We start from the raw sequence: 20748 nt of genomic DNA on the forward strand, positions 1-20748 counted from the left end.
TTGGAAAGACCTCGAGAGTTTCTTTTCTGACAGGGTCACTACTCTTTCCTCCACCCTGTCCTCCTCTGCCAGCTGGCTGGGTTGATCATTGGAAATGTCTGAATTGATCTATCTGGTCAAAATGAATGAAAAACAAAATTAAGAAAACAAAAACGTTGGGGCACCTTAAAGACTAACTGCTATACACTGGTGCCTCGCTAGACATTTACCCTGCATTACAGTTTTTTCGCTAGACATTGACTTTTTGTGATCGCTATAGTCATTCGCAAAACAGTGATTCCTATGGGGGAATTTGGCTGGACAATGTTTGGTCCCTGCTTCGCAAACCAATTTCCGCTAGACAACGATTTTGACAGCTTCCTCCACACTCGCAAAACGGGTGTTTTCGGGACCTAAGCTTCGCAAGATAGCGATTTAAACAGCTGGTCGGCAGTTTGCAAAGCGGCTTTCCTATAGCCGATCTTCGCTAGACAACGACGATTCTTCCCCATTGGAACGCATTAAAACAGGTTTCAATGCATTCCAGTGGGGAAATGGTTTTTGCTAGACAATGCTTTTCGCTAGACAATGTGGAACAGATTATCATCGTCTAGCGAGGCACCACTGTACCTTGGTTCCCTGCTAAAGGCCTGGAACGAAAGGTTTCAGGGATGGCAAGTTTTCTTTATGGCCTTTTCCTGCCTTCATTTCAAGGTAGCAATTTCAGACCGTTCGTCTTGTGGAATAAGCTTGAAGACACTGCCTTGCTTTAAGGAGATAAAATGATCCTCCGGAGCGGAGCCTTTTGCCATAACTAGCAGAATCCTTTGCAGAAGGATTAGAAGTGGCCTTCCCCGTTGATTATCCCATCTGCAAGGCAGAGATATATTTTTCTTCCAAGGGGATCGCACAGTTCAGTATCCTCTTCTGGGAATTTGCCTAATCCTCTTTGTCATGTGGCCACAGGGTCCAGAAACAATCCTTGCCTCGCCTGAAGCAATGATTTCTTTCCCATTAGGCTCACCACGACAGCCCTTGCTTGGCTGGCTCTTTGCCTAGCCGCCGTCTCCGCTGTGGACCGAAGCAACTTCAAGACATGCGATCAGAGTGCCTTTTGCAAGTAAGTCGAAGAAGGGAATCGAGGAGGAGGAGATGATACTCAATTCACCTGCCAGGTTTTCCTTCTTCCGGATTGTGTGTGTGTGTTTTTTTTTAAATGTAATTTAAAAATTACATTTGCACCTGGTACCATGGTGGATATGATTTAAACAATGTTTAAATAATGGATCCCTCCCCACCATTTAAATGTAAAAAAAATTGGATTTTTTTACAAAATTTAAATTGTGATTTAAATTGATCTTTTAAAAAATTGTTGATTTTTATTTACCCTCCCTGGTCATTTCTTCTTAGGGCTATGGAGGGTAGAGGGGAATATCCTGCGGTGTCTTAAAACATGAAAAAAAGGTGCAGGGAATGATAGTAACTGCAGTAAGTTCTGGTAACGGTAGTTTCTCCTCCCTCCAGGCGCCAGAGGAACATGAAACCTGGGAGTTCCCCTTACAGGGCACTGTTAGATTCCTTGCAGCTCGACCAGGATTCTATGAAAATCCAGATCATCAATGAAGCCAACAAGGTGAATCATCTATTGTGGATTTGACTAGCGGCCCAAAACCTGTTAGTCACGTGATCAGCTTCATGCCAGTGATGCGTCTTTCAAAGACAAATTGCCTTAAGTTAGGATGTGGACAAAGGCCTTATTTTTTGCTGCCTGACTGGGAGACACAACAGATCGTTTCTCCAGTGACTTTCAAACTTGAAGCAAGTAGCTTCCAACGGTGATGCCATTTGGGTTACGCCAGAGAGGATTTTGTGATTGGTTGTCTTGTTTTGAGTTCCCAGAAGGTGAAGAGCAGTCAGGGCACGCCCTTAGAAACAAAGATGGTCAGAAGGTAAACACATTAGAAAAGGAATTAATGAAGGACATTGATAACAGAAGCGGGAAACGGGATTCGGCCCCATTCAGCAGCAAACCCACAGAAACATCCAGGGTCCATCATGTAGAAAGACTTTTACAGTGGTGCCTCGCTTAACGACGATAATCCGTTCCAGGAAAATCGCCGTTAAGCAAAAACATCGTAAAGCGAAAATAAAAACCCAATTGAAACGCATTGAAACCCATTCAGTGCGTTCCAGTGGGGTAAAAACTCACCGTCCAGCGAAGATCCTCCATACAGCGGCCATTTTTGCTGCCTGTGTAGTGAGGAATCCATTCCTAAACACAGTGTGAAGCCATTTTAATTAACCGGTGGCCATTTTGAAACCGTTCTAAAAACATTGTTTTGCGAAGAATCGGTTCCCGAAGCAGGGAACTGATCATCGCAAAGCGAAATTCTCCCATTTAGACCATCATTTTGTGATCGCAAAAAGATCGTTGTAAAGCGGATTCGTTGTAATGCAGGGCAATCGTTAAGTGAGGCACCACTGTATTTACGGAGAGAAGGACAAAAGAAAAGAAGCTAGCCAGCCCTGTCTTCTCCACCCCATGTGGCAGGGGGTTCTAGAGCCCAGCTGCCGTCCTTCCCAGCCAGCACAGCCAAGGATGATGGGAGTTGCAGTCCAGTACCCCCGGATGGCCACCTATTTGTTAATCCCAGATCATAAGACTTGAGCCTCTCCTCTCTTTCCAGGTCCCCCTCCTCCTGGAGGTCTACGGCTTGAAAGGCAACATGACCCGCATCCGGATCAATGAGCTGAATCCGCTCAAACCCCGCTACGAGGTACCTGATGTGTTAATCCAGGACCCGCCTGCTACCAGGTACGAGGATGGAAGGTGGTCCACCCTGCTATGGCGAGCAGCCGTTTGTTCGGGTGGGTTATGTTGATTAAATAAGGAGGGGGGGCGTTAAGTTGCTCACTTTAGCCTCTCTCCTTAAGAGATCAGTCAGGCTTGTGTTCAGGTTTTGAGTGTTTAGCAGCGAAGAATGTTTACAGAGTTTTGAATTTTTGGGGTTAAATTCCTTTAGCTGCACAACAGAAGTGCAGGGAATTCACACAGCAGAATAGCTTCAAGTCCCCTCCCCCAAGTAGACCACCCCCTTTTCGCCCCCATCAAGTGGTGCTTACAATCTCAATAACTCCTCCTGAGATGTTAGTCGTACGTAGTAAAAACAAAAACAAATTTTCTTCACTTCCAGTTGTGAACAGATCAGACCGCAAACTCACTGCCTTCAATAACAGGCCTCAACCAGGTCTAGGAAGGAGGAAAGGAACACAGAGCAGGGAGGCGGGGCTCTCTTTGAATTCAGAGGCATTAGTGAGTGCTGGATTGATTGACAGTCACCCCAGCCCAGAAATGTCCCTCTACATCAAACGTACTAAAGGCAGCATGTGAAGATGCAAAAAAAATAATAATAATAATAAAAAAAACTCCCAGCAGAGAAAGAGTTCATGCTCTTAGGATGACTTGGAAGAGAAGCAATAGGTGGTGCCAAGCCCCTAAACATTCTCTTGTGGGTCTACAGAATCCCTGGATGGGAATGTAGAAGTGTGTGGCGCTTCGGAAGTGTCCCTCCTTAAGCCCAGTTTTAGACACTGCCCTTCGAGAAAGATGCCAACCAACTGGAGCAAGTTCAGAGGAGGGCAACAAGGATGATCAGGGGACTGGAAGCCAAGCCCTGGGAGGAAAGATGGAAAGAACTGGTCCTCTTTAGCCTGGAGAGAAAAAGGCTGAGGGGAGATCGGAGGGCACTTTTCAAATATTTGAAATATTTACAGAGGAGGGGGCAGGATCTGTTCTCCGTCATCTCAGAGTGCAGGACGTGCAGCCATGGGCTCAAGCTGCAGGAAGCCAGATATAAGCTGAATATCAGGAGAAACGTCTTAACTGTTAGAGCGCTACGACAGTGGAATCCATGACCTCGAGAGGGGGTGAGCACTCCAGCACTGGAGGCATTCAAGAGAAATTCAGACAACCCTCTGATCTGCTTTGACTTGGTATTCCTGCCTTGAGCAGGGGGGTTGGACTTGATGGCCTTATAGGTCCCCTTCCAATGCAATTATTCTAGGATTCTTTGAATTTGCAACCCTCTGTAACTGGTGTAGCTTGTGCACTGCTATTTGGTGGAGTTGTAGACCCAAAAAGTAAGATTTCCCCCCGTTTCTGGCAAGAAGACTCTCCTCTCTCCCCCTGCCCCACATCCGACCCGCTTGGTTTACTCGTCCCAGACACTGCTTTTCTTCCTTCCCGTCCCTAAGATTGTCTGTGACAGGTCGGGACGACAACAGCGTGGAGCTGTCCCTGAGCGACGGGGGCCACAAGCTCATCCTGACGGCCAAGCCGTTCCGCATGGACTTGCTGGAGGGGCGGGAGCTGGTGCTGAGCGTCAACTCCCGGGGCCTGCTGGTCTTTGAGCATCTGCGGCAGAGGAAGGACTCGTGAGTACCGGAGCTGTCTGGCAGGGGAGAGCCGGGGTGCCTTGCCCTGGCCCACAAAAACGCCCTCAAACAAAAACGGAAGGAGGAAGGCGATTCCTTCGGGGAGGGGGGGAAAAGGCTGGGAGGTACCAGGTTGGTTTGTTTCCAGTTGACCTTCAGCCAATGAGAAAAATATCAAAGCAGAGAGAGAGAGAGAGGAGAGGTGCTTTTTTCGGGTCACTTCATTTCCTTTGCTCATTACGTGGGTCTACCTTGCCCTGGTCTTCCCTTTGCGGGAGGGCAGCATTTATTATGAATCAAAAATGCTGATTCCAGGAGCAGAAGGTGGCCCTTCCAGGTTAGCCGCAGTCCTCTTGTGTCCCAGCAGAGGGCACTGCGGTGCTGCCAAGAAAGGCTGATCATTGGTCCACTTCCTAAGATGAAGGCGGAGCCAGTTCTCTCATTGGATAAATTATAGAGGGGGTGGGGCTTTATGATAGCTCCCAGTCCCAGCCTCCCAGCAAAAGGGGGTCCCCTTAAGTTCATCCAGATTCAACCATTGAGGCTAATTCTTTGCTTTGGGGCACCAGGTAAGTTTTTGTTAGTTCAAGAGGATATGGATGTTAGACAAGAGGAGAGGATGTCCTTGAGGGCGGAATCTCGCGGATGGCTTGACTGTAAGCCCTGCAACCCCCCCCCCCAAACAGCAGTGGTATTGGGGAGGATGGGAGGTGTAGTATGCCCAATCTGGTCAACATCACATCACGAGAACCTGCTTTTAGGGAAAGCAGCAGCCTCCCCCCTCCCCCGCAGAATGCTGTTAGTTGACCTCTTCTTTCCTTTCCTCCCGTCCTTCTGCCCAGCTCGGCTGGCCATGGAATACACCGGGCTGGAGCAAGGCTGGAGTCGGGGTGGTGGGGTGAGGGGTGGGGTGGCGGGCGCGTGTGTGTGTGACATCTCTGGGATTCCATATACTGACTCGTTGTGTTTTCTGTTTTTGTCGGTTTGTGCCTCCCCCTCCTTGCCGGCCCCCCCAGTTTCTCGGATAAAGTTAGTAGCACGGTCGTTAGCATTTGGGATAGGATCAAGAACCTTTTCTCTAGGTAAATCTGCAGCTACTGCTACCGTTTCTGAACCCCCCTCCTCCTTTCCCCCTGCCATGTAGAGACAGTGGCTCTGCCTTTCCTTTCCTCGTCAGCTTGGGAGTTGTTTGGTTTTTCTTTTTATCTCCCTGTGCCTTGATTTGGGAACTGGAGGGTGAATGCTGCCCTTCCCACCCTAAAAATCCTCAGATCAGGGTGGCCTCGAGCTGCCTTCGAAGAAGACCTGACTGTCAGTTTGAGAAGTTCCATCACAGTGGAGCATCCGTTTCAGCATGCTGATGATAGTTGCCCAACCCAGCCAGACTCTCTCTCATGGCCAGTTCTGGTAATGGCATCATTAGAAATATATATTTGAAGGATATTTCTTCCAATTTTTAAAATATTTTGAGACTGTGGATCAGTGAATCAGTGGATACAGATCCAGTGGATAAGAGGATCCTACTGTATAGGAATATAGTTGGTCAGATCGCTGGTCCACACAGCCCAATATTAGCAACTCTTCTCTGGCAATGATTCTTCAGTGCTTCAAATTGGGAGTCTTCCTTAACTCTCCCTGAGATTGTCTGAGAATTGAACCCGGGACCCTCTGTGTGCAGTGTTTGTTGTACCGTTGACTTAACAGCCTGCCTGCATGTCACAGGACTCCGATTCCCATAGCTAGTAGCCAAGGAGGATCAAAATGAGAATCCGGCAACATTTGAAAGGGGCGTTGGGTTCCCACCTCTGGCAGATGATGTGTCTGCTCCAGGTCTCTGCTCCTAAAGCGGCTGCAGGGGCAGAAACAGCTGCAAGAGGGAAAGAAATAAAGGCTTGTATATATGCACACACCGACACACACATCTATATACACTCCTACACTTACCTTTAGCCAGGAACGAGGAACAGGGAGTGCGGTTGGAAGTCCGAGGCAGACGTTTCACATCTGAAGCAGAATGAGAGGCAGCTACAAATTGAGAGAAGAATTCCATGCCGAAGGGAATTAAAATGCTTTGGCCGGATTGCAGCCTTTCTCGTCTGATGTGTGTGATCTTATAACTGTTTGATAGGGTGGTTAAAGGATTGGACCGGCTCCTTTCCAGATTTTTTTTCAGGGTACACCTAAATATGTGAATGAGACCTAAACCAGAGACTAGAAAGCTCATCCATACAGTCGTGCCCTGCTTAACGATTGCCTCGCTTAATGAGGAAGTTGCTTTACGATGAGGTTTTTGCAATCGCAATTGCAAAACGATGGTCTAAATGGGGGGATTTTGCTTAGCGATTTTCGCTTTACAACCCACCCACCCCGCTGTGCTTAGGGACGGATTTCTTGCTGCACAGGCATGGAAAATGGCCGCCCCTATGGAGGATCTTTGCTGGACGGTGAGTTTCCAGCCCTTTCGAACGCATTAACCGGGTTTTAATGCGTTTCAATGGGCTTTTTTATTTTGTTTGACGAAGTTTTTGCTCTACAGCGATTTCGCTGGAATGAATTAACATCGTCAAGCAAGGCACCACTGTATTTTAAAAACTGTCTGGAAGCAGTCAATGCAGGCCCTCTTGCAAGAGATTTATTTATTTATTTCGGCTTTTACCCCGTCCATCTAGATTCAATAAGAGAGCTGCGCCCCCCCCCCAATGCTCCCCAAGAGAACTCCGGGAAAGAAAGATTCTTTTTAATAATTGCATCCTTCCTGTTTTTTTAGCTTTGAAATAATTGCCTTTTAATGATGTCAGCCGCCTTGGGTCCTTTTTAAGGGGGAGGGGGAGGGGGAGGAAAAATATTCCAAATAAGCAAACAAATTAATAAATAAAAAGAGAGGGCAAAAGAGAGGTAGTGATTTTCTAGGTGCACGGGAATATCGGACCTTGCTGTTTAATGTCTGCCCAGTGATAAATCTTGGATTACTGGCACCTAATATGGGAGAATTAATGCCTATAAATCACAGACAACAGTAAGCATTAAAAAAAATCTGTATATCAGGTACAGTTGTGCATTCTGCTCCCTCCAGGAGAAACAAAATAAAAAAGGAATAAGGCTGGGGAAAGGGAATTAAATTCCCATACTTTTCTCTTTAATTCTGTTGTATTTCAGTTTGAGGTCTCTTTGACATCTTCTGTAGCTGGATAGCTCGGTGGTTTAGGTCTATGGCTGTGGAGCCAGAGGTTAGAAGTTCGATTCCCCACCAGGTGTCTTTGGCAGGGGCTGGACGTGATGATCCATAAGGTCCCTTCCAGCTCTGCCATTCTGAGTTGATGATGATAACACATTTTCCCTTGTGGAATGCTTTCCTACTTATATAATGCTTTGCCAATAGGTTGGTTGGTTTGTTTGTTTGTTTGTTTGTTTATTTATTTATTTATTTATTTATTTATTGGACTTATATACCGCCCCATAGCGCTACAAGCACTCTCCGGGCGGTTTACAATTTAATTATACAGGCTACACATTGCCCCCCCAGCAAGCTGGGTACTCATTTTACCGACCTCGGAAGGATGGAAGGCTGAGTCAACCTTGAGCCGGCTACCTGGGATTTGAACCCCAGGTCGTGAGCACAGTTTTAGCTGCAGTACAGCGGTTTAACCACTGAGCCACGAGGCTCATTTTCTCACTTATGTGATGCTTTGCATGTTTCCCTTACACTTCTTGCACCTTGGTGGCCAGGAGGTGACTCTGATATGAATGGTTTCATATTGGTGAGGAAGAAATGCTCATATCCCTCACAGGAAGGGGTATAACATTCTGAAAGATTGCTTGTGACAGTCTTAGTTTTATTTCAGCGTGGGAGACTCCTACTCTCAGAAAACAGGTTGTCTGTGTTGAAATCAGAGCTGGATTGGCTGTTAAACTGCATGCCCCGTTATATATTCCATCCCTCTGTTGTCGTGATTAAAACGATTTGGAGCATCCAACACTTAAAAACAAGTTGCTAGTCCTCATGGGTGTGAAGATAGGAACTATTTGTTCACATTTTTCTTTTTGAACCTTGGTTTTCCTACATGACACTTAGGCTACTTGCATACCTTGCTCATTCAGAAGTTTTATTTCCAGACATTGGCTTTTTGTGATCGCTATAGCGATTTGCAAAACAGTGATTTCTACGGGGGAATTTCGCTGGACAATGTTTGGTCCCTGCTTTGCAAACCGATTTTCGCTAGACAACGATTTTGACAGCTCCCTCCGCCCTCGCAAAACGGGTGTTTTCGGGAGCTAAGCTCCGCAAGACAGCGATTTAAACAGCTGATTGGCGGTTCGCAAAGCAGCTTTCCTATGGCCGATCTTTGCTAGACAACGACGATTCTTCCCCATTGGAACGCATTAAACAGGTTTCAATGCCTTCCAATGGGGAAATGCTTTTCACTAGACGATTTCGCTAAACAGTGATTTCAGTGGAATGAATTATCATCGTCTAGCGAGGCACCACTGTACTGTACATTGCAGAGGCTGTCTTTAAAGCATTGATATTGAGAGCGCGAGAGCTGCTTGGGAGCCCTTCGATAGGTGGAAACAGCGGGAACTCCTTTGCCCCTCCCGGGCCGCTGGCCGCCTACCCAGCCCGGCAGCCCTGGTCTGTCCAGATCCTCTAAGTGGGTTTATAAATTGACCTTGCCTTGACATTGGGGCAGAATGGATTCGGAAGGCAAGGGAGAGATCTCAGGATCTCTAGACACCCAGGCAAGTGTGCATTTCAGGTTTCCTGTCAACCAGGGCTCGGAGGTTTGCTGCTTTGCCAGAACCCATCAGCCCTAGCTGACAGAGTTCCACAATGGGGGATGATGGACATTGTAATCCAGAGATACTTGGAGCGCTGCCCATTTCTGGTCTCTAGGTGAAAGAAGGCAGTGTCAAAGCAGTCCGCATTAAAGGATCAAATCCCAGGACAGAAACAGGAATATGGGTGGATGGGTATGATCACCACAGCCAGGACTTGTGCTGCCCCCCCCCCAGCTGCCTCTCCCTCTCCCCCCCCCCCCGCTAACTGGCTGGGTTGTGGATTGATGTGTGCTGCTTTGTAGCGATTAATGGATTCTGCAGTTTTAAGTCGAGAAGCAGGAGGCAATTTTTTTCCGTACCTGGGCTGGAAAAGGAGGGAATCCAGGTCTGAGCCTTCCATTCTCCCCCACTTCTTATCTTTCAGAGAACCCTCGAAGGAGCCAGCATCCGAAGGAGAGGAAGCTGCCGAAACGTCGGATGCTGCTTTGTCCGCAGAGCAGGACTCCGCGGAGAAAAGCGAGCAGGTAAGGCAGGAAAAGGAGGCACGGTTGATTTCTCTCCAAGGAGCCCCCAGACCCCAGATTAATTTCTTGGACCTGGCACAGATGGGGGTAACACACAGGAAACCAGAACGAGCTGTAAAGTAGGGCCCCTGTATCCACAGGGGATCAGTTCTAAGCCACCCAGTGGATGCTGGAAAATGCAGATTATACCAAACACTATTAAAATACAGTGGTGCCCCGCATAGCGACGATAATCCATTCTGAAAAAATCGTCGCTATCCGGATTCGTCGCTATGTAGGACTAAAAACCCCATAGGAACACATTACAACACGTTTAATGCATTCCTATGGGGGAAAAACTCACCGCTATGGGGAAATCCTCCATACGGCCGCCATTTTCGCTGCCTGGTATGCGAGGAAACCACGTGAAAACGCTGCGGGCGCCCATTTTGGAACCGCCAATCACCTGTTTTTAAAACATCGCAATGCGAAGATCAGTAAGCGAAACACAATGTGATTTTTGGCCATGGAGAACGTCACAATGTGATCGCTTTTGCGATCGCAAAAAATGCGTCGCTATGCGGATTCGTGGTTAAATGCTATGCGAGGCACCACTGTACTAAGATGATGATTTAGCAGGCACGTAAAGATGACAGTCCAAATGTCTGCCTCCCCCTCCGATATCAAAGATTGATGTTAGTATATAGGCATTTTCACCTCCCCCCCCCCCAATATGTGTCTTTTATGCTGAAGCAAGTGAGTGTTCTATTCTTTGCAATGAAATTATTTGGCAAGCTCGCAGATCATGTGGCTGGAAGTGAGCCCCCCACCCCACCCCGTTTTAGAAGGCCTTGAAAACTATCTGTAGCTGCTGCATCCTGGACAAGCACCGACTGAGCGGTGGTTTGTGTTCTTGCAGCTCGAGGAAGCCTCCAAAGGGGCTGGGGAGGCAGACGAGGAGCCCGGATCTTGGGAAGAAACGTTCAAGACCCACACGGACAGCAAGCCCAATGGTAAGAGCCCCGTCATGTGACTTTGGAGAAGGAACACATGCCTTCACAAAGGGACTCGTCTTGGGTGTTTTCCTGCAGCTCTCGGAAGGGGGCGGGACGGTGATTCTTTTAAATCTGATAGGTTTGAGACAGAAAAACTAATAATTAGACCTCAAGATCTGTACCGTTTTCTTTTTCACGCTTTTTGGGGAATGGGGTTTTAAGCGTTTGGACTAGAATATTATATTAGAATCAGAAGGGTTTACGGAACAAACTCCTTGTAAAATCATCAGCACAATCGTTGAGAGACCTTGTGCTCTTTTTCAATGGCCTTCTGTCACTTTGTTTGTTCCTTATTGATAGAAAGAAACTTGTGTTCCTTGCGTGACCGGTAGCTACAGTGGGGAAAAAAGGATCGTGTCTGTCTGTGTCAAACCAGACACTACGCAAACCCCTTGCATTGGCGTTTTAAGTTTGAACATTTTCCATGTTGCCTGTCCTTATCTTGTTCTTTTCTTCTATCTTTTTCTCTCCATCTGTAGGCCCGACGTCGGTGGGACTGGATTTCTCATTCCCGGGCGTGGAGAATGTATACGGGATTCCAGAACATGCAGAGAATCTCCGGCTACGAACCACCGAGTAAGCCAGAAAATGGAGAGAGGGTTTCCCTGGTGATGGTTTTTTTTTTCCTGATGAATTTTGTCCTGTTGAAGTTCGAAGGGCTGTGCACGTAAAGCTGAGTTTAGGTTACCTGTCTTGCCGCCTTTCAGGTTTGGCTTTAGGCCTCTTCTTAGATTGTATTTTGAGTGTTTTTGTTTTGTTTTGTAGCTAACGATTTATTTATTTATTTATTTATTGCATTTATATGCCACCCATCTAGACATAGTCTACTCTGGGCGGCTATAAAAACGATCTGCTTTTATAGAAGGGCTAAGCGCGTTAGTCTGTGTGAGCTTTATAAGTAAAAAAGCAAGATAGAAATTTTAAAAAGTCAAAAATGTGGTGGTGCCTTAAAGATTAACTTATATTTTTTTAATCTGAGCTTTCATGGACAAGTCCATTTCATCAAACCTAAGATCTGTTTTTATTATATAATATTGTTTGTATTTTCCTTTGTAAACCACCTGGAGCAGTGCCCCTCACAAGCGAGCGAGCGAATGAATGGATGAATGAGTGAGTGAATAAATGAATGAATGAATGAATGAGGAAGTGAGTGAGCCACTAATATGGGGAAGGAAATCTGTCCTTGGTATTCTTTCTGTGTTTTTCTCGACCGTTTCTAACGGCCAGTCTTTGGCAGGGGAGGCGACCCGTACCGCCTGTACAACCTGGACGTCTTCCAATATGAGCTTTACAACCCCATGGCCCTCTACGGTTCTGTCCCTGTCCTCCTGGCTCACAACGCCCACCGTACCCTGGGCATCTTCTGGCTGAACGCCGCCGAGACCTGGGTGGACATCACCTCCAACACGGCTGGGAAGGTATCGTGACGTCGAAAGGCGTAGACATCAAATCCCTTTCCCTCTGAGAGAGAACACGGGTCCAGCCCGGGGAGTTTCACAGATTGCCTGATTGCCTGGGGCGAGCGGGAATACTATGCAAGTGAGGAAGCAAGTCGAAAAAGGTCAGGTCAGGGCAGTCCTCCTTGGCCAGCCCGCGAAGGGTCTGTGCTGATGGCAGGGGAAGGAGAGCATCTCTTTTTTCACAGCCAGCATAGAAGAAAAATTCTCAAGATGTCTTTAAAACGACCTTGGAAAATAACTTTGGGCACGGGAGGAAGACAGAAAATATAGCAGATTATAATAATAATAATGTAGTATAATAATAATAATAAAACATTACAGATTATTATAATAATCGTTACGAACCCTAAAAATCATCAACTCCAGCCTGTCAAGGAGGCCCGCTGGGGAATCAAACTCCCAAACTCTGCATCCAGAGACCTACATTGCAGACGTATCCAGCAGTTTATATACACCATTTCGTATAAAATATTGCCTGTTATACTAAGTGAAGTGCTTCACGCCCACCTGTTGCATTATTTCTGAGACGTAATGTCATTGCATCTCTACTACATCCGTGCCCCCAGCAACTTGTGTCGGATAACTGAGTTACCCCGTTTCCCCGAAAATAAGACCTAACCTGAAAACAAGCCCTAGTATGATTTTTCAGGATGCTCGTCATATAAGCCCTACCCCCAAAATAAGCCGCTGTTAAGTGTTAAGTGGAACCCCGCCCTCCACCCTTGTGCAACAACCAGAAGATGATGACATGAGTGATTTGAATAAATGTCGATTTTTATACATGAAAAAAAAATATCCCTTGAAAATAAGCCCTAATGCATTTTTGGAGGATAAATTAATATAAGACTCTGTCTTATTTTCGGGGAAACATGGGTACTTGCAATGTGCGGCCTGTGGGTTCTGACTCTTCCCTCTGGATCAGCTACATGCCACATCCTTGTTAACTTCTTTTGCAGACCCTGTTTGGAAAAATGCTGGACTACATGCAAGGGGGAGGTGAGACTCCGCAGACGGACGTCCGCTGGATGTCAGAGAGCGGGATCATCGATGTGTTCCTATTGCTAGGACCATCGCCCAACGACATCTTCAGACAATACGCTTCTCTCACCGGTAAGGGAAAGGGGAAGAGAGGATCAGAGGGGCTTGGCTTTAATTTGCTTCTGGAAGGAACTTGAGACCGTCTCCGAACAATGGGGAATACAATCCTGACCCCTGCCAAGCATCCCATGCAGACGGATGATCACGGATGGTCTTCCTTTCAGGTACCCAGGCCCTGCCTCCGCTCTTCGCCTTGGCCTATCACCAGAGCCGCTGGAACTACAACGACGAAGAGGACGTGAATGCCGTCGACAACGGCTTTGACGAGCACGATATCCCGTACGATGTGATCTGGCTGGACATCGAACACGCCGACGGCAAGCGCTACTTCACCTGGGACCCCAACAAGTTCCCCCACCCCCAGGAAATGCTTCGGCGGCTGGCCGCCAAAAGACGTAAGGTAGAATCCTGAGACTCGTGGCCCTGATCCCCTACTTAAGCAGGCTCTGATCCTCCTGTTCATCGTTGGCTCGTGCCAGCTGCGGGGTTAGGATGATGGCCGGTTAAGGCTTTAGCTTCCCCAGGCTTTGTTTCTGTATAGATATGAGCAATCCCTATAGAGAAAAAAAAAGATTTAAACTGATTTGCCAGAATCGGAACAATTCAGAGAGGAGGGCCCCCCAAATGAATTCATTGCTAAAAGAAAAAAGGAACTGGGGGGGCGGGAAGCAAACAATGTTAGCAGATAGAACAGCAGTTAAGCCAGTGTTTCCCAACCTTGGGCAACCCAGGTGTTCCTGGACTGCGATTCCCAGAAGCCTTTTCACCACCGGCTGTGCTGGCCGGGGTTTCTGGGAGTTGCAGTCCTGGAACATCTGGGGTGACCCAAGGTTGGGAAACGGCTGCCTGAGAGGACCTCGCAGGCTTTTGAGTCTTTTAAGAGCTCAGCGGAGCTGTTGAGGATGGGACCTTTTGGGGGGGGGGGGTCGCTCCTTCATAGGGTCGCCCTACAAGTGGCTTGATGACACAGGACCGCAACCTATAGGTTGAGATGGAGCAGGAGGAGAAGCCGAGGAGGCCATGGGAAGGGTCCTCGTGCCCTTCTTATAAGCTTTCCTTCGGGGGTTGTGGGGGGAGAGGCTCTGGTTTGCCACTGGTTTGAATCCCGAGGCTGGAAGGAACGATTGGTTAGAACAAGATAGAGTGACAGTCACCCCAAAACTCTGACATATTTAGTCCTTTCTTAAAGCACAGAGCTATGGCTGAGCCCCCACTCACGCACATCATGGGCCCCGGTTGTGTGCTCACCCCGCTCTATTTTATCTGTCTCCTTAACCCAGATGGTGAGCATTGTGGACCCGCACATCAAGATAGACAGCGGCTACCGGGTCCATAACGAGATTCGGTCCCAGAACTTTTACGTCAAGACCAAGGATGGCAGCGACTACGAGGGCTGGTGTTGGCCGGGTGAGGAAAGCCCCCCCCCCCGAGGCCGAAGGTGGGGACAGTTTTGGTTTCGCTGGTGCCCGCGGCCGGTCTCTGATGTGCCGGCGAGCGCCCTGCTTCCACATCAACCTCTGGGGGCCGTTAAAGCAGTGTTCCCCAACCTTGGGCCTCCAGACGTTCTTGGACTTCAGCTCCGAGAAATCCTGACCAGCACAGTTGATGGTGAAGGCTTCTGGGAGTTGTAGTCTAAGAACATCTGGAGGCCCAAGGTTGGGGACCACTGCGTTAAAGGACGAAAAAAGGGCCGGCGTGATTTCCGTTCGGAATAAAGATACCGATGTGAGCTCTTCTCTCTTTTCCCGGCCAGGTTCTGCAGGCTATCCAGACTTCACAAACCCAGCGATGCGGGCCTGGTGGTCCAGCATGTTCAGCTACGACCAGTACGAGGTAGGGGGTGAGGGGGTGTTTCTCTCTTCTCTTTCTCTCTCTCTCTCTCTCACCCCTCTGGCTGGGATTGTAACCTTCCACTGGGGGTTTTCAAACAGAGATGGTACAGCCCTTCCGTCAGGCACGGTCTAGGAATGGATCTCATGCGTTGATAAGAGGGTGGGAATCGCTGGAGCCCCTTCTCACACCGCTTTGTGGAATAGCTCTACTTGTAGAGAAGTGTGCCAGGCCCCTCCCCTCCTCTAATATCCAAGAAACACACAAAGACTTTCCTTTTCTGGGAGGCATTTCAGGACAATCGTCCCTTTCTAACTATCGGTCATTCAGTCTTGGTTTGACGATCATACTCTTCATCCTGTATCTTGGTCCTTGCCGCCATCTTGATTGTTAGATCTGTTGTTTTATAACATGGACATATCTTACTTTATTTATATATATTGGGTTCGGGTGTGATTCGGCTGTCCTTGTTTTATTTTTCTGCTGGAAACCACCCAGAGTAGTTAGTGACCAGGCCACCAGATGGCAAGTTATAAAAATATGATGACAGTTGGACGTCAGTATCTGCAAGGTCTCAGTTCCAAGGCCCCCCCCCCCCCCCGTGGATGCCAGAAACAGCGGATAAGCGAAGCCTTTCCTTCCAGTGTCTTTGATGTCCGTGCGTGGCGGAGAGAGGGAGCGCTGGCCCCAGTCTTATCCACAGGCTGGACATCCTGCCCTCTTGTTTTGCAAGGGAGGCTTGCCGGAAACCAGCGACTGCCTCGCCATCCCCTGTCCCTGGTATTTGTATTTCTGGATTTTATTTATTTATTTAATTTTTTTTCTCTCCGTGCGGCAGATCTGTGAATTCTGTGGGTACGGTGCTCCTCCTCCTGTAATTAAATAATGAATACTCCAGTTCTGTGGCTCTCTGACTTTTCCTCAGGGGTCCATGGAGAATCTCTATACCTGGAACGACATGAACGAGCCCTCCGTCTTCAATGGCCCCGAGGTGACGATGCACAAGGACGCCCTGCACTATGGCGGATGGGAACACCGTGACATTCACAACCTCTACGCTTTCTACGTGGTGAGTGCCGTTTTCCTCAGGACTGAGAAAGGCCGAGGGAGACCTTTGCAGTCCCAGTGAATGGCTTTACTGTCGGCTTGCCCATCTCTCCTTGCAAGGGAGTTCAGCTGAAGTATGCCAGGGATAGTCATTCAGTATATCAGGATCTGTTGGTAGATCACTGATTGTAGTAGATCTGTGAGGATTTCTCCACTTGTCTTAAAATGGCAAGAACAGAAAGGTTTACAAATGCGTTTCATGGTTTCTGGCTTCTTTTAGTGGCCAGTTGTTGTAAATACACCCCAGAAATACGTATACATATTTTTTGGGGGGTGTTATATTAATTTCAGGCACCAGATAATTGAATCAGCAGATCCTGATCCTGCAGATAAGAGGATCACACCATATTTGTTTTTTATTCCATTCCGCTGTCTGTTTGCCGAATGGTTTGTCCATTTGCCGATGGGCCTCGAACGGATTACTTCACGCAGAGGCCAAAGTCAAGAAACCATAAAAGGGCTGTAGTGGAAATTCAGTAGCATTTGTGTCAGAAATGCTGTCGGTGGTTTGCCGTCTTGTGATGGTTCTTCCTTCCTTCGTTTATCCTCCGAACAATCACTGAGATCAAGTCAGATTGAGGATCCAAGACTAGTGGAAAGTGAGGTAGTACGTCTTGCAGCTGAGTGGGAATTTGAACCCCAAGTTCCCTTGTTCTAACCACTGTGACGCACAGCCCAGGAAAGCTGAACCACTTAGAGCCTCTTGGAAGCCCTGTTTGAGAGTCAGATGCAATCAAATGGTTAGCTTTTTTTTAAATTGAAAACGTGGCAAATATAATGCAATTCCTTACCTCAATGCTTCGGAATGATTGTTAATGTTTATTATTCCATGACCCGATGCTGCCAGTCACAGGAGGAAGCAAAGATACACAGGCTTTTCTGTGGCATCTCATCCTTGTGCATGCGAATTATATTTGCGACAATGAGGACCGGAAACTTGTATTTAAAATATATATATCCAGGAATCCAGATCTTGCACGCTTCTTCTGCCCTTGTTCTGTGTTCCTTTGTATATAATACATGTGTGTTGTCTTCTGAGGTTTGGGGGAAGAAACATAAGAGTGGGTGAGGTCCAAGATGCAAGGTTGTGGGACACAGGGGTGTGTGTGTGTGTGTGTGTGTGTGTGTGTGTGTGTGTGTGTGTGAGAGAGAGAGAGAGAGAGAGAGAGAGAGAGAGAGAGAGAGAGAGAGAGAGATCTTTCAGAGAACTGCACCCATAACAAACATCTTATTTTCTCTCCTTCTCTCCTGGCAGCAAATGGCAACAGCCCAAGGCCAGGTGCAACGGTCCGGAGGCATCGAGCGTCCGTTTGTATTGACACGAGGCTTCTTTGCAGGCTCACAGCGTTACGGTTAGTGGTTTGCATCTGTGTGTGTGAGAGAGAGAAAGAGAGAGAAAGGAGAGGGTCCAGTGAAGTTGCTCATATTACAGCTTCAGTCCCCGGACTGTCCAGCTGCACCTGAGAAAAGACCCCCTCCTTCAAAAGCCTGACCGGTCTGTTGCTCCCGGTCAGAGCTGTGAACTCTGAGCGAGGTGAACCCACAATCTGACTTGGTAGAAAGCAGAGGGACGTTGGCCAGTCTTGGGGGGGTCTGTGTTTGAGTCTTTGGTGTACAGATCCTGAGTCCCAAGCCCCCAGTTTGAGTCGCTATTAAAAATAAGCTTTTTCTCTCCAGAGAAAAAAGAAGAGGAGTTGGTGGGTTCCAAGTCATGCGTTCAAATCACTGGGGGGGAAACGAGTAGACTCGCTGGTGTGACTTACCCCGTATTTTTCGCTCCATAAGACGCACCTTTCCATAAGACGCACCAATTTTTTAGGAGAAGAAAACAGGAAAATATAATCTGTTTTCTTCGCTCTATAAGACGCACAGACTTTCCACCCCCCTGTTTTGTGGGGAAAAGTGCGTCTTATGGTGTGAAAAATACGGTAAGTCTGAGTTGATAGCGAATCCCACGACTTGAGTCCCCAGTCCTGGCATAAACGCAACTTCCTGTGTGATGTTTCTGTTTCTGCCAGCCCTTTATTCAGAAACCATGAGGACTGGAATTTTGCTTCCATCTTTAGCAGTCAAATTGCCTTGGCTAACCCCAGCTATAATTCAGAGTCCCCGGGAGGCCCAAAGGTGTCCTCACCTCCCTTCCAGAAAGAACAAGCTTCCCGTTAAAAAAATCGGTCATCCTATTTTGATTAAGGAGCAGGCAAACCGCCATGAGCCAGAGGAAAGCAAGGAAGTGAAATGACAGTCTGTACACATTGTTTATTTATAATTACCACTTTTCTTCTCCTCCTCCTCCTCTCCAGGGGCTGTGTGGACAGGGGACAACTCGGCGGAGTGGGAGCATTTAAAAATCTCCATCCCCATGTGTCTGAGTTTGGGTCTGGTGGGCATCTCGTTCTGCGGTGGTAAGTTACGTGAGCTTCTGACAGCGAGTGCCAAAAAAAGTTTCGACTTGTGGTCTTTCAATGATACCTCCAAGGTTAAAGTTGTTGTCTGGCATTAATCAATGAATGAACTACTCTTGTATATCACGCCAGTTAGTGCTGGGCGATTTATATCCCAAATAACATAGGCATAAGATAAACCGCCAGGATGTTCAATCCCATAAGAAATGAAGGGGGGGGCTCTTAAAGGCTTCGGGAAAAAGCCGGGTTTTGAGCATCCTCTCAAAGTTGTACGAGTGCTTTTGATGGTTGAAAACGATTTCCATCTCTCGTTTTTCAGCGGTAAGGTAGGTTGGATATTATTGTGCCCGTATTGCCCGTGGAAATGCCAAGCTTTAAAAGGGCGTGGTCTGAGGTTGGCGCAGAGGTGAGAGTTGAACTAGGGCAGTGGCACAGAAAGGGCTCAGCGTGCCAGTTGGCACGCGTGCCATAGGTTCACCATCGCTGAACTAGAGTCTTCCTGATAGGTAGTTTATCTTCTGCGATGCAGTAATAATACAAATCCCGTTTTCTTTCTCCCTCCCTATTGTTAAATCCATCTTTCCTCGGTGGGATCCAGCAGAGGGACTCACCTGGGGCTAAGAAAACTGGGTAAAGAAGCCGTCTAGGAGAGAGAAACTTGTTTAACTAGAACCACCGAGGTTGAGTAGAGCTTTCCCATTCGAGACAGTCGTTCAGCGGCACAGTGGTTAAGCTGCAGTCCTGCAGTCAAGACTCTGCTTGGATTTAGGTCACTGTCTCAAAGTTGACTTAGCCTTCCACCCTTCCCAGGTTGGTCAGTTGAGTCCCCAGCTTGCTGGCAGGGGGACCAACATATAGCCTGCATAATGAGATGGTCAACCGCCCAGAGAGTGCTTCAAGTGCTATGGGGTGGGATATTAGCAGCCGTGTGTTGCTTTCCTTTGTTATTTGGAGATAGACTAACTCCAGAGGCAGCTTCTTGGCTTCATGCCCTGCTTATCAGTTACCGTGAGGCGTTTCTTTTGGCTGCACTGCTTGTCCTTGAGTTCCTCCATAAATCTCCTGGTTCTCTCTCCGCCCCCCCCCCCCACCAGCATTTTGTCACTGCAATGGCCATGTGTGGGGTAGATCCCGCCGAGAACAGGCCAATTGCCGGGTTTTTGACTAAGTGAGGTTTGAACTTGGGTTCTCCCAATCATAGTCTCAGATCCAGACCCAGGGTTGGCTAATCTCTCTCTCAGACGAGAGACCCCCTCCCAAGCTCACTTTGCCCCTCCGAGAGGCAGCATTTCCGCCAGCAAGATGGGCATAATCAAGCTCACCCACTTTAACGAAGTTCCTGTAAGGAGGATCTGCTTCAGGTAGTAGCAGAAAGCGAGGGACAGAAAAGACCAGCGGTTTTCAGCTTGATGGTTCTTTAACTAAGCCTCGGGCGAGCTATTTCTGCCTTTTTAGAATTTGGGACAAAAACCTAGGAAAATGAGAGGATGATAGTGTCTTTGGGAAAAGGGGCATGGCCGTCTGAGGAAGCTTAGAAGGGAGCATGGGCTCTCAAGAAGGCAGGATTCGATTCCAGGACTTTGAGGGTCTACAGCCCTGCTCTGCCCTGTCCTGATTGGTTGGTGCTGGAATCAGACAAAAGGATTATTTCAGTCTTCACTCTGATCTGGAAAAGTCCTCTCTTCGTCTTTTCTCTCCTACCAGCTGACATCGGCGGCTTCTTCAAAAACCCGGAGCCAGAACTCCTGGTGCGCTGGTACCAAGCCGGAGCCTACCAGCCTTTCTTCCGGGCCCACGCCCACGTGGACACCCCCCGCAGGGAACCGTGGCTCTTTGGGGAAGAGAACAAGGCGCTGATCCGGGAGGCCATCCGCCAGCGCTATGCCCTGCTGCCCTTCTGGTATACCCTCTTTTACCGCAGCTACCGGACGGGGCAGCCTGCCATGAGGTGGGTCCGGCAGGGTCTCGCGAAACGGGCAAAAGCTGAGACGCCTTTGGGGGGGGGACCTGAAAGTCTGTCCTGGAGAAACTGGCCGGAAGATCGGCTGTAGGGTGGAAGAAAGATGGAACTTGGATCAAGAAGGAGATGGAGGTGGCATCA

At 48.1% G+C, this 20748-nt stretch overlaps 1 protein-coding gene across 2 annotated transcripts in view; it reads left to right on the forward strand.

The window, feature by feature from the left end:
- GANAB (glucosidase II alpha subunit) overlaps positions 1 to 20748 on the forward strand; it is a 37679-nt gene that overhangs the window by 3958 nt on the left and 12973 nt on the right. The window contains exons 2-18 of one of the 2 annotated variants that reach the window (XM_072984229.2): positions 998 to 1099; positions 1504 to 1612; positions 2667 to 2794; positions 4234 to 4413; positions 5430 to 5495; positions 9614 to 9713; positions 10612 to 10705; positions 11227 to 11323; positions 11985 to 12165; positions 13164 to 13317; positions 13470 to 13705; positions 14586 to 14712; positions 15059 to 15138; positions 16061 to 16204; positions 17498 to 17594; positions 18546 to 18647; positions 20352 to 20595. In XM_072984229.2, the coding sequence (XP_072840330.2) occupies positions 998 to 1099; positions 1504 to 1612; positions 2667 to 2794; positions 4234 to 4413; positions 5430 to 5495; positions 9614 to 9713; positions 10612 to 10705; positions 11227 to 11323; positions 11985 to 12165; positions 13164 to 13317; positions 13470 to 13705; positions 14586 to 14712; positions 15059 to 15138; positions 16061 to 16204; positions 17498 to 17594; positions 18546 to 18647; positions 20352 to 20595 (2241 nt within the window). The remainder of the gene's footprint in view (positions 1 to 997; positions 1100 to 1503; positions 1613 to 2666; positions 2795 to 4233; positions 4414 to 5429; positions 5496 to 9613; positions 9714 to 10611; positions 10706 to 11226; positions 11324 to 11984; positions 12166 to 13163; positions 13318 to 13469; positions 13706 to 14585; positions 14713 to 15058; positions 15139 to 16060; positions 16205 to 17497; positions 17595 to 18545; positions 18648 to 20351; positions 20596 to 20748) is intronic. The other variant, XM_072984230.2, reaches the window with a different exon arrangement.

This window comes from Pogona vitticeps, chromosome 15, assembly GCF_051106095.1.
Source record: "Pogona vitticeps strain Pit_001003342236 chromosome 15, PviZW2.1, whole genome shotgun sequence".
NCBI lineage: Eukaryota > Metazoa > Chordata > Lepidosauria > Squamata > Agamidae > Pogona > Pogona vitticeps.